The sequence below is a fragment of the Anolis sagrei genome, chromosome 2 (assembly GCF_037176765.1).
Source record: "Anolis sagrei isolate rAnoSag1 chromosome 2, rAnoSag1.mat, whole genome shotgun sequence".
NCBI classification, from domain to species: Eukaryota; Metazoa; Chordata; class Lepidosauria; order Squamata; family Dactyloidae; genus Anolis; species Anolis sagrei.
In genome coordinates, this window is record NC_090022.1 from 120,075,923 (window position 1) to 120,091,197 (window position 15,275).

The 15,275-nt window shown below is 40.5% G+C and overlaps 1 protein-coding gene across 1 annotated transcript in view; it reads left to right on the forward strand.

Annotated features, from left to right (window-relative positions):
* Nucleotides 1–6,574: 6,574 nt before the first annotated feature.
* The window catches only part of MGAT5B (alpha-1,6-mannosylglycoprotein 6-beta-N-acetylglucosaminyltransferase B), a 233,755-nt gene continuing 225,054 nt past the window's right edge, over nucleotides 6,575–15,275 (forward strand). The window contains exon 1 of the mRNA XM_060764586.2: nucleotides 6,575–7,391. Coding sequence (XP_060620569.2) covers nucleotides 7,324–7,391 — 68 coding nt within the window. The 5' untranslated portion in view covers nucleotides 6,575–7,323. The remainder of the gene's footprint in view (nucleotides 7,392–15,275) is intronic.

Below are 15,275 nucleotides of genomic sequence, written 5' to 3' on the forward strand. Positions count from 1 at the left end.
TTTATTTATTTGTCGTGTCAGGGCAACCAGTCAATTGTATTACATTTCTAACAGAACAAAACAAACAAACAGACAAAATACAAAATTTGCAAGTTTGGTAGTTGATTAAATGTCCTTTGACCAGTATCTGGCCACTTGGAGTGCCTCTGGTGGTGCCGCAAGAAGGTCCTCCATTGTGCATGTGGCAGGGCTCAGGGTGCATTGCAGCAGGTGGTCTGTGGATTGCTCTTCTCCACACTTGCATGTCGTGGATTCCACTTTGTGGCCCATTTCTTGAGGTTGGCTCTGCTCTGAACCATTCTGTCACTTTGTGTGTTCAATGCACCTTTGGTACAAGGAGGTACACACTTGCTTCCCAATTTTAAATTCCTCGCTCTATAGAGTCACTTGAGGTGCATTGCCGCAACCATATACTTGCTATCCAAAGACAATAACAGGAATCAAAACCCTGCTGTATCTGTTTCAAAATGTACTTAGAAGGATAAATGTTTTGTTTGGCCTTGATAAAAGATAAACAAGGTTCCTCATCACGTTTTCATTGATTGTTCTAAAAACAAATATTTCTCTTCACAAAAAACCCCCAAACAAACCATTGAACACAAACATTTTCCATGAATCCTAGTATGGCACGAAGTACTGTTCCTCACCAAGGTCACTATGAAGATGTCACCACCATTTTAGGTTACCTCTTTTGTATAGATATTTCTGACTTCCACATGCTATCAGCAAATGCTATTATATCATTATAAATGCTTCAGCACGCCTGCATGAGATAATAGGCAATTGTCTCTAATATGCTGTCTGCAATTGCTTTAGAAAACTGTATTAAATAGTGGCACAAAATATGTAAGATTCAACTCCAGTTGCTATTATGTATTAGAAGAATCTAGTTCAGTCCATAGTGATCAATATATCCACTAACAAAAGAAGCAATTGATTTGCGGTTTCGTATAACTTGAGGGGAGGAATCATAGCAGAGTGAAAGAGTACCTATTTTACATGTGAATGAGATATACTTGGTAATTTGGAATACCGTTATCTTTCTGAGACCTTGAGACTGGCAATCAGAACAGGCAAAGTGAAGACAGATAAAGCCCGGAGAATTTATTTTTTTGGAAAGGCTCTAATTGTCCAAATCCTTAATCCAATAAAACACTGGGTTAGAGTCCGCCAAATGTACTTTTCTAAGCTTTGAGATAGTCTGAGCACCTTCATCTGCACCTGTGTGTATGCAAACAGGCTCCACTTGTAATGGTGTAGGGGAAAAATGAATCTTTTAATGTCCATGAACAGAGTGTGTTAGTAAACTGAAGTTTGAATCAATGAAAGTATAGTCCCCAGAAGTATAATGTGTTAAATTCTGGGCACTGCAATTTAAGGTGGAGAGTAAGGTAGAAACTAGAAAATATCAAAGGGACAGTTATGAAGGTGCTGAGCAGCTTGAACACCAAGTTCTTTGAGGAAGAGTTGAAGAGGCTGAATAAGAGGCAGTATGGTTGACAGCTCTTTAAATGCTTGTAGATGGCAGACAGATGTTGGAACAGCTGTTGCTACAAAGACATAACCAGAACCAGTGGGTTCAAGTTGCAAGAAAGGAGATTTAAACCAAACTTATAAAATAAGTTCTTGATTGCATGAGTGGGGTTTGGTAACATCAATTTGCAGACAATTTGAAGGCACACTCACACACCCAGTGACCATCACCATTTGCCTAACTGGTGCTGATGGAAGGTTTGTAGTCTCATCTCTTTATATATTACACTTTGCTCCCCAAAAGGTCAAACATTCAGTATAGTTAAAAACAACATAAAGGCCAAACAATAATACAATAAAGCTGTGATGTCTGAGAACAATTTCAACTAGCATACAAACATGCACACATTTCAGAAATCTATGAGTGACATGTTTTGCTATGTTCCTCAATCTGTTTTAGTGCTATGCTTGTGATGGCCAAACAAGATGTTATTGTGGCAAATACATGCCCTCTTTCACTTTTCTCCATTCATACCTCATCTGGAAATGAAGTGAAAAATAGAGGGATGTAAGCAGCAAGCAAATGGCTCCAGGAAGGATGATGCGGCCTGGTGTGTGTGTTTGTGTGGGTAAGACCTTCTCCCTACTCTACTTTTTATATTTGAATGGGAGAGATATGAGAATAATGTTATGCAGTTTCACCTTATGTAGCTTCTCTGCGTATTACTAGCCATTCCTTTAATAATCACTATTCACAATGTTGAGTTATAACCATTCTTCTTTGGACACCTTCTCATCATTCTCCAATCTTGCTCAACCTGTTCTCCAGAGTCATAGTCCCAACACTCAAACCACTCTGCCATGCTGGCTCCACTTATATAGTACATTGCCCTATAACCAGTATATCTGCTGACTTGGAAGGTGCTGAACAGACTGCACTCTGGCACCCTGAGATGCAGAGCCAGCCTTAAGAAATGGGGCTACAAAGTGGAATCCACAACCCGTGGGTGTGGAGAAGAGCAAATCACAGACCACCTATTACAATGCAGACCACCTATTACAATGTGGGCCCTGCCACATGCACAATGAAGGACCTTCTTATAGCAACACCAGAGGCACACCAGAGGTCAGCTATTGGCCAAAGGACATTTAGTGTATTGCCAAGTTTTTAAAACGTTGTTTGGGTTTTTAAATACATTACAACTGTACTCTCAATTTGCTTCTTACATGATAAATAAATAAATGCTGAAAGGTAAACCATCCTGAGCTAATTGGGACTTTGTCCCTGCTAGGCTTTTATTGGATTTCAGCCTTTGAATGTGCTTGGTTGAAGACAGAGAACTTTCTCACACCTAATAGGAAGGGTTTCATTGCCTCACTTGTGAAATTATTGAGCAATCTGAAAGATCTGGTCCAGAGCAATGATGGTTAGAGTTGCTAATTGTCAGGGATGGATGCCTTATTCATGCTCCTAGCTCCTTCACAGCAGTGAGAACTCACTCCTCTCTGGCACGAAGGAGGAAGGATATCCTGGCATGGCCTGCTCCCAGCAGGGGGGAGATGGGCTCACTATCACAAACCCAAAGTGTTTCTTTCCAGCAGAGCCTGTCAAATGTCTCCATTAACACATCCCTCAACTTTTCTTGCCCTTCAGCTGCTGCTCCAGGGAGTTTCTTTAATGGCTGTTTTGATTCTTTATGTTGTTTGAAAGTAGAGGCTACTTTTCAGATATTTGAGAAGGTCCTATCTGTTTTAATGTAAGCCAATTGCATCTCCTCCCTCTCCCTCCTTCTCTGGTAAGCTCTGCCAAAAAGTCCCAGTCCTTTAATTTCCAAACAAAAAAAAAAAACCCAAAACAAAACAAAAACTGTTTTCAGGTTTTCCTTCATACTCATACATCACAACTTGGAAGTTCTGTATAAAGAAAAACTGATAAAATTTTTGATACTAAGGGACTAGGTATTCAGACTGAATATTGTGAAAAGGGTCATTGCTAGCTGAACCCTGAAAACAAAACAGGGTGCATAATACCAAGGAAAAAATAAGGGAGAAAACATCAAGGGCTGATGCAAAAAAAAAAAAAAAAGAATTTTATGTGCTAAAGGCAATATTTCACCTTCAATGGCACCATAGCATGTAGAGCAGTAGGAAAAGAGGAAAACCACATTTTAGAGGGATAAACTGAATTACAGAAGTAATGGCTGCCCTCAGTCTGCAAGACCCGCACAGTCTGTTGATGATAGCCTAACTTGAAGGTCTGCCATTCATGGAGCCAGCACAAATGAAAGCCATCTTGATAGTAGTTAACAACAGTGGAAAACTAAATGCTGGTTGTTGCTCAAGTGTCAGTGGAGCTATCCAGAAAGTTGAATCCTATCTACAAAAAAAGTCAGCATTTTTGAGATCCTCATGAACTGAAACCTGGATCATTTTTCCTACTACCCTGTCTTAAGGGTGTGTTTTTACTTTAATTATTACAGCAATATCCTGAGAAATTCTGGGATTTGTAGTTTAGGGAAAATTATGTTACAAAGTGCTCTAGTGAATCTCCAATCTACAAATTCTACTGTTTCATAGGATGATACCATGGCATCTAAAGTAGAATTGTAATACTATAATTATGTAGTGGAATGGGAGACCGTAACTAGATTAACTGCCCTGCTGAGGTGTCAGCCACCAGCCACCACTTGCATGAATGATTTTTAAAAAAATGCAGGTTATTTGAAAGTGAACCATGTCAAGGTTTTAACTGGTGTATAAGTTACTAGGTGGCATCAACTATTGCCCAAGTTCACAATATGTAACTGACGACAGCAATAATACACCAGATTTCTTCTAAAAATTCAATGCACTGAATAATAATAATAATAATATATTGTCACACCCTTTCAAATATTTAAACATGGCAAACATGTCCCCTCTCTTTAATTCAGAGATTTTATCTGGAGTACTGAGATATAAATCTCAGTACTCAGTACTCAGTACTCAGTTTCTTGATACAAGGCCCCATCTCTGTATGAATAGATGAGCAAACAGGGCAAAGGAAGCAAGTGAATCAGTGATGATTAACTTGTTTTCATGGCATCCCAAATAAGAAGCATACAGTTTATAATATCCGAGGCAGGAATAAGAGGTTCTGGAATCCTTATTACTTGGAGGAAGGGCACTATCACATGGGGAATACAAATGCATCCATGCATTGCCATGTGAGTATGTTGGAGCAAGAAAGTGAAACATGTGGGCTGTATGTGTCTTCCAAACCTCCCTTGCTTTTGCAGACTTTTCAGCTTATTTATTTTTAAAAATATAAATTGTATTTGTTGCCAATGAGGAGGGAAGCTTACCAAATATATGTTATCCTTCCTTTGTCTCCTTACCTGAAACATTTTTGCAGTGCTACCACTGACAGGTAAGTAAAAGCCTATAGGATCATACTGAACAAACGCTCCTTCCTTCTGTCTGGTGTGCTATTGTGAGCTGTGGACATCCTTGAAAGGTTTTGGAACTGCCATCAGAGCCCGAGTGCCCTTAATAGAAATCAATTTGCATGCAACATTCCTCAGTTCACATTCAATGGCTAATCAAGGTTTTGTGAACTACAACATTTCTTTGCTCAGGACAGCTGAAAGGAGAAAAAGGAAGGATTTGAAACTGAAAATAATTGGGAGGAACCGATCTATCCTCACTCAGGACGTGAGCTGTGTGCATGAGAAGGAGAGATGGATCTAATGTCAAGGGTGGCATATATGCACATTCTGAAATGTGGTAGATTCTTATGATGACAGTCCCTCTGGGTTCTCCAAGGAGAGTCCCAGAATGCAAGCAGTTATATTGATCCATCCCAATGAGCCAGTTCCCCCAGTTTGCCTTCCCATTAGGTGGTCTTTTGTAAAGGTCTTAACATTTAATGGTTCCAGAGAAAGTGGCAATAAAAGGCTTACATTAGAGCAAAAGTGGCTCACAACAATAGATTTTTGCTAGGGAAATCAATGTTTTCCCCTCACAGCCCAGTTTAGCTCAGAGGAAAGAGCAAAATCCAAATACAGATGTGGAAAGGATCAGGTGATGCCATGGTCCCTGATGGACTTTCAGCCCTGCAAGGCCTGGCTCACTACATACACACTGCTTCTGTCAAAATAGCTTGACAATACTGGAGCCCTTAATTGTGCTGTTGTAGGCATGCCTGAGTGCCATCTGGGAAGGGAAGAGGCCTGACTGAGAGTTATAGCTGTGAAAGAGTGGAAAATGAGTGCCTTGCCTCCCAGATAAGGATTCTACCCTCCGCAGGGAAGTTTATGCACTTATTTATTGACTGCATTTTTATTTCAGCATAAGGACTCAAGGTGGTTAACAGCAAACATGATGCAATGTAAACTAAAAATAAAGCTAATGTATTAAAATATGAATATAAAAGATAAACCAATTAAATATTTTGTGTCATGAGGCATATAAATTAAAATACAATTAAAATACCATAAAAACTACATAGCACCCTCTCCCCAAATCCCACTCACACCATTCCCAGCAGCCTGCCCCTCACCTTTCCCTAAATGCCTGATGGCAGAGATACATTTTCACCTGCCTATGAAAGACAAGCAGGGATGAGGCTCTCTTGGGCCCTTCCACACAGCCCTATATCCCAGAATATCAAGGTAGAAAATCCCACATTATTTGAGTGTGGACTATCAGTTCACAATAGATATTGTGGGATTTTCTGCCCTGATATTCTGAGAAATAGAATTGACTAGGCTGGCTAGGGTTTCTGGGTATTGTAGTTCAGCAAAATTAACAAATGCTGATTCCCGTTCTTGTACAAAGGCAGCGGTTCTCAACCTGTAGGTCCCCAGGTGTTTTGGCCTACAACTTCCAGAAATCTCAGCCAGTTTACCAACTGTTAAGATTTCTGGGAGTTGAAGGCCAAAATATCTGGGGACCCACAGGTTGAGAAACACTGGGCTAAGGCAGGCTGTGCAGGCCCAGGAAATGGCTTTCAGGTGTGCTCTGCTTCTCAGCTCTTGGACAGCTCCTCTTTTGCAGCACTAAAAGCCAAATGCAACAGATGATCCCAACCGTTCCCACTAGATGGCATCCAATTCATATTGCACAAGGAAGCTGATGCTGCTTCTCCTCCTCCACCGAATCCTGACTCTGAGCAGTGCATCCTTCCCCGATAGAAACAATGCAGCCCGTTCACAAGGTTAAAGCAGAATGTTTTGGCTGGCCAAGAAGATGCGAGGCAGTTGTTGGACCGGGATGGAGGAGCTGTGCCCTTTAACCACTGTATCTCCGGCTGTGACTGGGAGTCTGCTCTCAACGAGGAAATAAGCCCTGGAAATGGCATCTACCTGGCAGTGCTGAAGCTCGCCTGGAGAAGGAAAGGAGCAAACGTTTGCTGTGGGGGTTCAATTGAGGTGTATGCTGAAAGAGAGAGAAGGAAGTAACTGGCTGGGATGAAGGATCTCACCCATAGAGGAGTCTCTGAACCCAGGCATTTTTCACCTGAATTGAGGATTTAATATCTGGAGAAAAGGGGTGTTGTGTTTGCTTCAATTTGCTTCCAAAATGTGACTAAAGCCAATACTACACCATTCAGTCATCTTCTGTCTTTGCTCATACCTGTTTCTCCTACAGCTGAAATCCATTAAGAGAAAAACCACACAAGCAGACTGCCCAGGAGGGAAACGAAGATCTCATTTGCTTTATTTATGTGGATTTATTGTGCAAATTTGATATTCCTTTTCTTCACGTGTTGCTGAGAGTCTCCAGCTATGTACTCTTTGAAATAACTGTGGTCAGACTCATGAAATACTGGCTGTGTTTTTAATTTTTTTCTGAAACAAAGTTTGAACAATGATTACAGTGAATTCAGATGGGAAAATAATGGTCAGAAGATGTCTTGTCACCCTAAAGCCTTTTAGGTAAAGTTCTCCTGTTTTGCTTCACGCTGATGTAGAGCTTGGAAGGAAATGGAGAAAACTTCCTTATTGTGTGATGTGTGCCAACCTTTTGTTGCCTAAGGGGAGAGAGCTCATTTGAAGTCTGTAAAAGAAGTGGGTTTGTTTTGACTTCACCTGAACGTAGGTGGTTGAATGCCTTGCCGTGGTGGCATCCTGCTGGAATTGCTGAGGGCTAGTTTCTTGGAGTAAATAGTTACTATTTCATGTTGAGACTTGTAGATAAGAGGTTTATGTGGTTTTTTAAATCTTGTAAATGCACCTTAGATACATTGTTCTAAGTTAACTGCTCTCCATAAAATAACTCCAGGTCCATACTGCTTCCATTCTCAATGGGTTCCAGGAATTTCAGTTTCTCCTTGCTGCTATATTCAACCTGTGGGTCCCCAGATGTTTTGGCCTTCAACTCCCAGAAATCCCAACAGCTGGTAAATTGGCTGGGATTTCTGGAAGTAGAAGGACAAAATATCTGGGGACCCACAGGTTGAGAACCACTGGTTATGGTTTTCCCCTCACAAAAGAAATTGCTTGCATGACTCCAGTTTACTATTGTAGTCTGTGTATGTTCTAAGGTAGTGTTCACATGGGGAAGGCTGTGATGGTGAAGTGGTCTAATAGGCCAACTCAGATTGATTTAAGGATCAAACCATTGGTGAAGATAACATGAGAGTAAGTCACAGCTGCTTCTCATTTTATAGTATCTTAAGGTAAAGGTTGTCCCCTGACATTAAGTCCAGTCATGTCTGACTCTGGGGTGTGGTGCTCATCTCCATTTCTAAGCCGAAGAGCTGGTGTTGTCTGTAGACACCTCCAAGGTCATGTGGCCGGCATGACTGCATGGAGTGCCGTTATAGTATCATAGTTTCCCACTATAAGTAGGTTCCCAGTTTAAGAAATAGCCATAGACAGTAAATAAAAATGCAGACAGAAGGTAGTGATTTCCAATAGGAGTAAATGGAAAAGTTATTGTTTTGTATTACAACTCTCAAAGTTTCCTAAGCAGCGTGGCCACTGGCCATTTTGGCATGGGCTTATGTTTTTCTGAGAGTTATACAGGTAGTCCCCAAGTTACACACATGATCATTTCTGTAGGTTTGTTCTTTAGTTGAATTTGTATGTAAGTTGAGACAGGTATATTTTTAAGTGTAAGTCTCTCTCTCTCTATATGTGTGTGTGTGTGTGTGTGTGCGCGTGCATACTTTGGGTAGCATAGGGAAGGGTTAACACCCCTGTGGTGTTTGTTTTGCTGCCTGTGTTTCAGTTCAAAAAAAATTCACTTCACTTTCTGTCCCTGTTATCATTGAATTTTGCAATATTTGGCTTGTTATGGAAACAAGGATTGGTAAGAAAGCTTCATGATGACTCTTCCAGGAGTGAATTTCCTTTCCTAGGGGTGGATTTTTTTCACTTCCTGTGGTCTCAGCTCAACTATTAATTATGAATCATTTGTAAGCCGGATGTTTCTAACTTAGGATCTTGCTGTAGTCCATGGAAGTGACTATTCCAAGCTCTTATCTTTGTCTTCTTGGAAGTAAGTTTCATTGACCTGTGGTACCATTGCCCAAATGAGACATGATGAAGGAGACTCATGTTTGTTGGTGTGTTGATAACATTCAAATCCATTTTACAGCTCGATTATACTTAAAACATTTTGAATTTCTGTTTGTAAAAGCAATAGCAACAGCAAACCATTTTTTTTGTAGTGGGGAAATGGTGCTAAAGGGACAAGATGTTTAGTCCTTTTCTGCACCCTGCTTTTCCCCACCAAAAATTGCCCATTTGAAGCTACCCAGCCAGAGAATCTATAAATGGGGGAATCTAAGCCTGAGCTCATGCTAAACCAATTATGTTTATTTGATGTAAGTTTGGCCATAAGGCTAAAACTGTCTTTTTAGCTGTGGCTACCTGGAACGTTTTCCTCAGGCAGGTGTCAACTGCCAGTTCTGGGGTACCAGGCAAATGCCCAGCTATTTCTACATGTCATGTAAGTTTCCTTGTTTCTGTTTTGTTCTCTTATGGGTTTATTTGAATTTAGGGCAGCCAGTTATGGTGGGTCCCCTGGGGACAGTCTTGGGGCCACATGGAGTGTTAAAATGCCAAATAAATAAATAATCAGACCTGGAAGTGACTAGAAGGCTCCTCTGGGATCAATTCACATGGCAGTTCAAACACTATGATTTTACTACATTGCTGTGGCTCAATTTTATGAAATCCTGCCGTTTATAATTGAGGGGGGGGGGGCATATTCAGAATCCTCATCCAGGTGCCTTTAACCAAGCAATAAAGTAGAATCATACTGCTATGATTGTGTAGTGTGAAAACATCCAAGGTTGGAGGGGAAGGGAACAGTGCAATGTGGGCTACCATCTATTTAAAAGACAAATTACTACTGGGAAGGAGGTTTTTCAGAAATTTACCATTTAAATGGGGTATCCGGAAGGACAAACAATAGAAAAAAATACAGTCTTGGGTCATAGACCATTATTGGACTGCCTTTTGCCTACTCTAATAGTTTTTAGTTGTTTTTGTACTCTTTTATAATCAAGTACCATATCAATCTTATGGTTGCCTTCAAAGAACCGTTGAACTCATGAATGGAGAACCCGTGGTACAGAGAGCCAACTATAATTTTTGTATGCAGGCTAGGGCCCTTTATATTTTTCACACACTTTGGGTTCCAAGATGTTGTTGAATAACAACTCCCATCACTTTTGATTATCCCCCATATGGAGTGAGGATAATGGGAATGGTAACCAAACAGCACTTATGATTTTGTGGTTGCAAAAAGGTTAAAGGACATTATAAAGTCTTGTGTCTCAATTGAAACCCCACTCTCCTGACTAAACAGAACAAACAGTGTCCTTCCAGGTGATACTGCATCATAACTCCCATCAGCTCTGATCTTGATGTTTGAATACAGGAGTTGGAGTCCAGCATCTGGAGGGTCATTTAGAGTGATATAGAAGGTCACATTTGGACCACGGGCCTAGAGTTTGACCCATGTACTCTAGGCTGTTATGGACAGTTTTGTTACACAGAGACCTTCACAATAACCAAATGGTGTGTATTAATTACTAGGATGGGATGTGCCAACAGGTATGCCAGTGTACCAGTAAACAAGAAATCACATGCCATTGGTATGGCAGTGATGTCATGTAGATACTACAGGCAGTTATATCCAGTCATTAGTGTGAATCAGTACTCACCTGAAATCTAAGAAGAAATTGTTTTCTTTAGTTGGCAGAGAACCTGGGTTGGTTCCCCTGCCTCTTGGCTTAAAGGGAAGAAGCTTCCATGCCAACTTCAGAGAGAAGAAGGGAGGGAGAGAAATACTACCACCCTAGCCTTTTCCAGCCTGGTGTCACCAAGATATGTTGAAGTTCCCATTACTTACAGTCTGGCTGGGAATAATAGGTGCTGTAACCCAATATATCTGTAAGGAGGGCAAGTTGTAGCAAGATGTGACAGGAGGACAAGAATTTTTGAAGCTGAGATGAAAGTAATCTGATGTACTGTGTTTTAAATGTAGAAAGAAGCAGGCGTCTGAAAAACCATTTCATATGGCTCCCAGGGAGGCATCCATGGGAAGGCGACCTGGCCTTTAAAGGAGCTTCCCAAGGTGCTGAACCTCAAAGTTTTGCTGTTTGAACAGTTTCTATAAGTCAACCTACAGCCTGGAATTGATTCACTGCCCAAATGATAAGGGAGCCACAGACCACCACTGATTGTCACTTGTGGCAAACTCATACAGAAGAGGTTTTGATCTGTAAGCTTCCCTGAAATGTGCAGTTTATCCTTCTCAGAACAAAAGTGCCAGTCCTAATCTTGCTTCGGTTCATAAGAAAACTGGCTGAACTAATGTAATTTGAGTCCTAAGATGAGGTTGCATGCAAAGCTAGATATTTGGTGGAAGGATGTGTGTTTGAGTAGAAATTCACTAACTGTGCCAGTTGTGTCACAGACTATACTCAGCCATCTGCAAGAACTGTCACTTTCTCTCACACTGAATGACACTCGGTTTAATAGAATGGCAAAGCCTGACTTAAGAGGCTGCTGAGCTGAAGGATGGCATGAGTGGAGAAGGCAGGACTAAACTCCTTCTTTGATCTTCTCTTGAGCCTTTAAAAAAGTCACTATGGCTTCAAATTGTATTTAGGGAAGGAAATTACTTCAGGGTCCAGTTTTTGCCTCCACCGAGGATTGCATTGCTGCTTTTCACTTTTGGTTGTGACTTTGAATTTTGGATCAGGCACTTTTTTGAGATTTGGGTTTTTGGTTGGCAGTGATGGAGTGCAAGGAACTTGTGCTTCAGGGATAGCAATTTGTGATATTTTTTTTTGCATTTTTTTCAATTTCTGCTGCAAGTTTTAACTTTTTTGTGATTTAGGAATTTTTAAGGGGGTTTCAGGGAGTTTGGAGCCCAGAAAAAGGCACTGAAGATGACATGTGAACAATTTACCAGGTTTACCATCTTCAAACTAAATGAAAGCCTCTGGAGCTGACATGTGACCAATCAACTACATTTTACTATCTCCTCAGTGAAAGTGCAGCATAAAATCCACTCTAAGGCTAAATTTTACAGGAACGTTCTTAAGATGCTGAACTCTGATCTCCCAAATGAGTTTTTGGAAGATACATTTTTGTAAACATACATTCAAATTTGCATGTTTGCCTACATTGCATATCATGGCCATAACCAAGTCATGGAAAGTGTTTAAGAGTGAGTCCCAATTGGCTTTGCCAATGACAAAAAGTGCTAGAGATTTCAGTCCAGACATATTGGTAAAGCCAACTGATTAATACACCCTTATAGAAATTATTTCTTTATGAAAGAGTCCACATATGGCAAAATCAGATTGCTTTGTACCAACAGCATTACTGTTGTAGAGTATTAAAGTAATTCTGTGGCCTCTCCTACTCCTCGCTTTTTAACTCCACCCTTCTCTTCTTCAATGGAAGGAGCCTTAGGAAATTGTGAATGATATGATTAATCCAGTCCATTTTAACAGCTATGTTAGGAAAGGTGGCTCCATGTCACCTTTAGCCTAAGTCCTGGTTGGGTGATTTCCTCAGGTATGCATACCTTGGACCAGACTGGAATTTACTACCATGCCAAAATGCCCCCAAACCCCTTCCAAAACAAGAACCACAGGGAATGTGTTCCTTGTTTTAAAGCCATCAGATACACTACACTACATCAACAAATTCAAAGCACTCTTCCGGTTTGGATTGGAGCTAAAATAAACAAAGCTTCTAGTACTAGTGCCTCTTAAAATAGGACTCAATGTTGTAAATTAGGAAATTGTGGTTGGATAGAAATCAGATACTGATCAGGAGGTGTTTTTGTTTTGTTTCAGGGAAACCAGAGAGAACATGATTGTCTGATCACCATATTTTCCCATTGAAGTTCTCACAGTTGTCTTATTTTGATCTTTATAAGTACCTCAGACACTGCAGTTTTGATTTTTTTTTACTCTTATCATGAAATACTAAACCATGCAACTTCTTTATTTCCTCCTTTTTTCAGTTAATCATCATCATTTTTATTCCCCCCTCCAGTGGTCTAAATTAGTAATTAAAGGCAGTGTTTAACCATCACTCCTTGATAGATTATAATTATGAAGATTCAGATCCACAAATAAGGTCTTGCATAATGATGAGTCTTTTATCAATGGGAAGAATCTGAAGAGAGAAAGAACAAAACACAGAGTTCTGGCAATTAAATGTCCCAAATTTCCACCATCGTTTTATGCATTTCAAGCATTAGGGAACAAACAGACTGTAGCTGAAGAGAGGGAATAGTATATAGAAGTGAAATTTGGTGGTTTGCCATTGTGAAATGTAATTTCCACTCTAGAGACCTTGATCCTCTTCCCATATTTTTAAAGGGTATTCCCACACGTTGCATTTTCCACTACCCCTACAATACTATATAACTAATGCAGGCAGATGTATGCATGTGTTGTAGGTTGGCCATCTATACTTCAGGGAGCAAAAGGGAATGTATGCCCCAAAGCAAGGACAAAAAAGAATATAGATGTGCATAAAATAAAGACTGCCTAAATGATAATTTACATATAAAGACGTAAATTGGAAAATCATTTTTACAATTTCTTTCAAGACAATACGTCTCACCAGTTTGTTGTTCAGGTACCAAGAGTAGGTGAGCAACTGCAGGGCTCTCTCTCCTCCTTCCTCTCAAAGGTTGTATTTAGACTGGGATGAGAAAGCCCCTTGAATCAAGGACACTTTCAAGCAGAGGACTGATATCAGTAGAATAGGATACATGGCCATACCAGGCTATGCATACAGGGATGTGGAAATTCCCATGAGAACCATTTTGAAGCTACTTTGCATCATCATTTCTGTTTAAAATGTGACACCTATATCAATTGTGCAGAATATTTGGTTTTCAGTATGAATTATTTAGCAGCAGTGAATCTGATGCTGCTAGCCCTTCAGGACTCACAGATTTGCAGTAAAATGTTTGAAACTTCATGTTCTTCGAGCAGTTTCAAAATATTAGAATTGGGAGCAATCAGTATCAACTTACTCAGCTCTTGCTTAAGATACATACCCATATTTTCACAGAGAAATACATACACATGCCAATTCTATCTGTCTACCAGCACTGGTTCTGCTATTAGACTAATGGCAGACAAAGCATGACATAGAGGGGGCATGAGCTGGTTGTTCAGCACTTCTGGAGGATGGGACCAGGACTGTTTTGACCCTGTGCTTCTCAAAATGCTGGTCCATGAGCCAGCAATTGCAATTCCACAAAGTACTTTCAGGAAGTTATGCAAATGTGATAATAATATGACACAAATATGGCATTATTCTTTGGCACATTACAAATGCTTTTATTGGTCTACTGCACTGGATAATTTAAGAATAGTTGTTCTAAATGACCTGTCCTTCATGTCCCAAATTAGCCTGCTGTCCTTATGTGGGACAGAGGGTGCTGTCCCATCAGCAGTGAGTGGTTCACCTGTCAATCTGGTTGGGTGCTGTAGAAGGAACTGGGGCGATGGGGCAGTTATCTTGGTTTTTTACCCCATTCAGCAAAAAGTCTCAGCTCAACTCTGCTGTACAAAGTCTAGAACAGTGGTTCTCAACCTTCCTAATGCTGCAACCCCTTCATACAGTTCCTCATGTTGTGGGGACCCCTCAACCATAAAATTATTTTTTTGCTACTTCATAACTGTAATTTTACTACTGTTATGAATTGTAATTTAAATATCTGATATGCAGGATATATTTTCATTCACAGGACCAAATTTGGCACAAATATCCGATATGCCCAAATTTGAATACTGGTGGGGTTGTGGGGGGGGGGGGGGGGTAGTTGCTTTTGTCATTTGAGAGTTGTAGTTGCTGGGATTTATAGTTAACCTAACATCAAAGAGCACTCTGAACTCCACCAACGATGGATTTGAACCAAGCTTGGCACATAGAACTCCCATGACCAACAGAAAATACTGGAATAGTTTGGTGGGCATTGACCTTGAATTTTGGAGTTGTAGTTCACCTACATCCAGAGAGCACCGTGGATCTGATGGATTTGGACTAAACTTGGCATAAATACTCAATATGCCCAAATGTGAACACTGGTAGACTTTGGGGAAAATAGACCTTGCCATTTGGGAGTTGTAGTTTCTGGTATTTATAGTACACCTACAATCAAAGAGCATTCTGAACCTCACCAATGATAGAATTAGGTAAAATTTCCCATATAGTGTTTTCTGGTGGTCTTTGGCAACTCTCTGACACCCCCTTGTGACCTCCCCCCGCCAACAGGGGTCCTGACCCCCAGATTGAGAAAGGCTGGTCTAGAGACCCAGATCA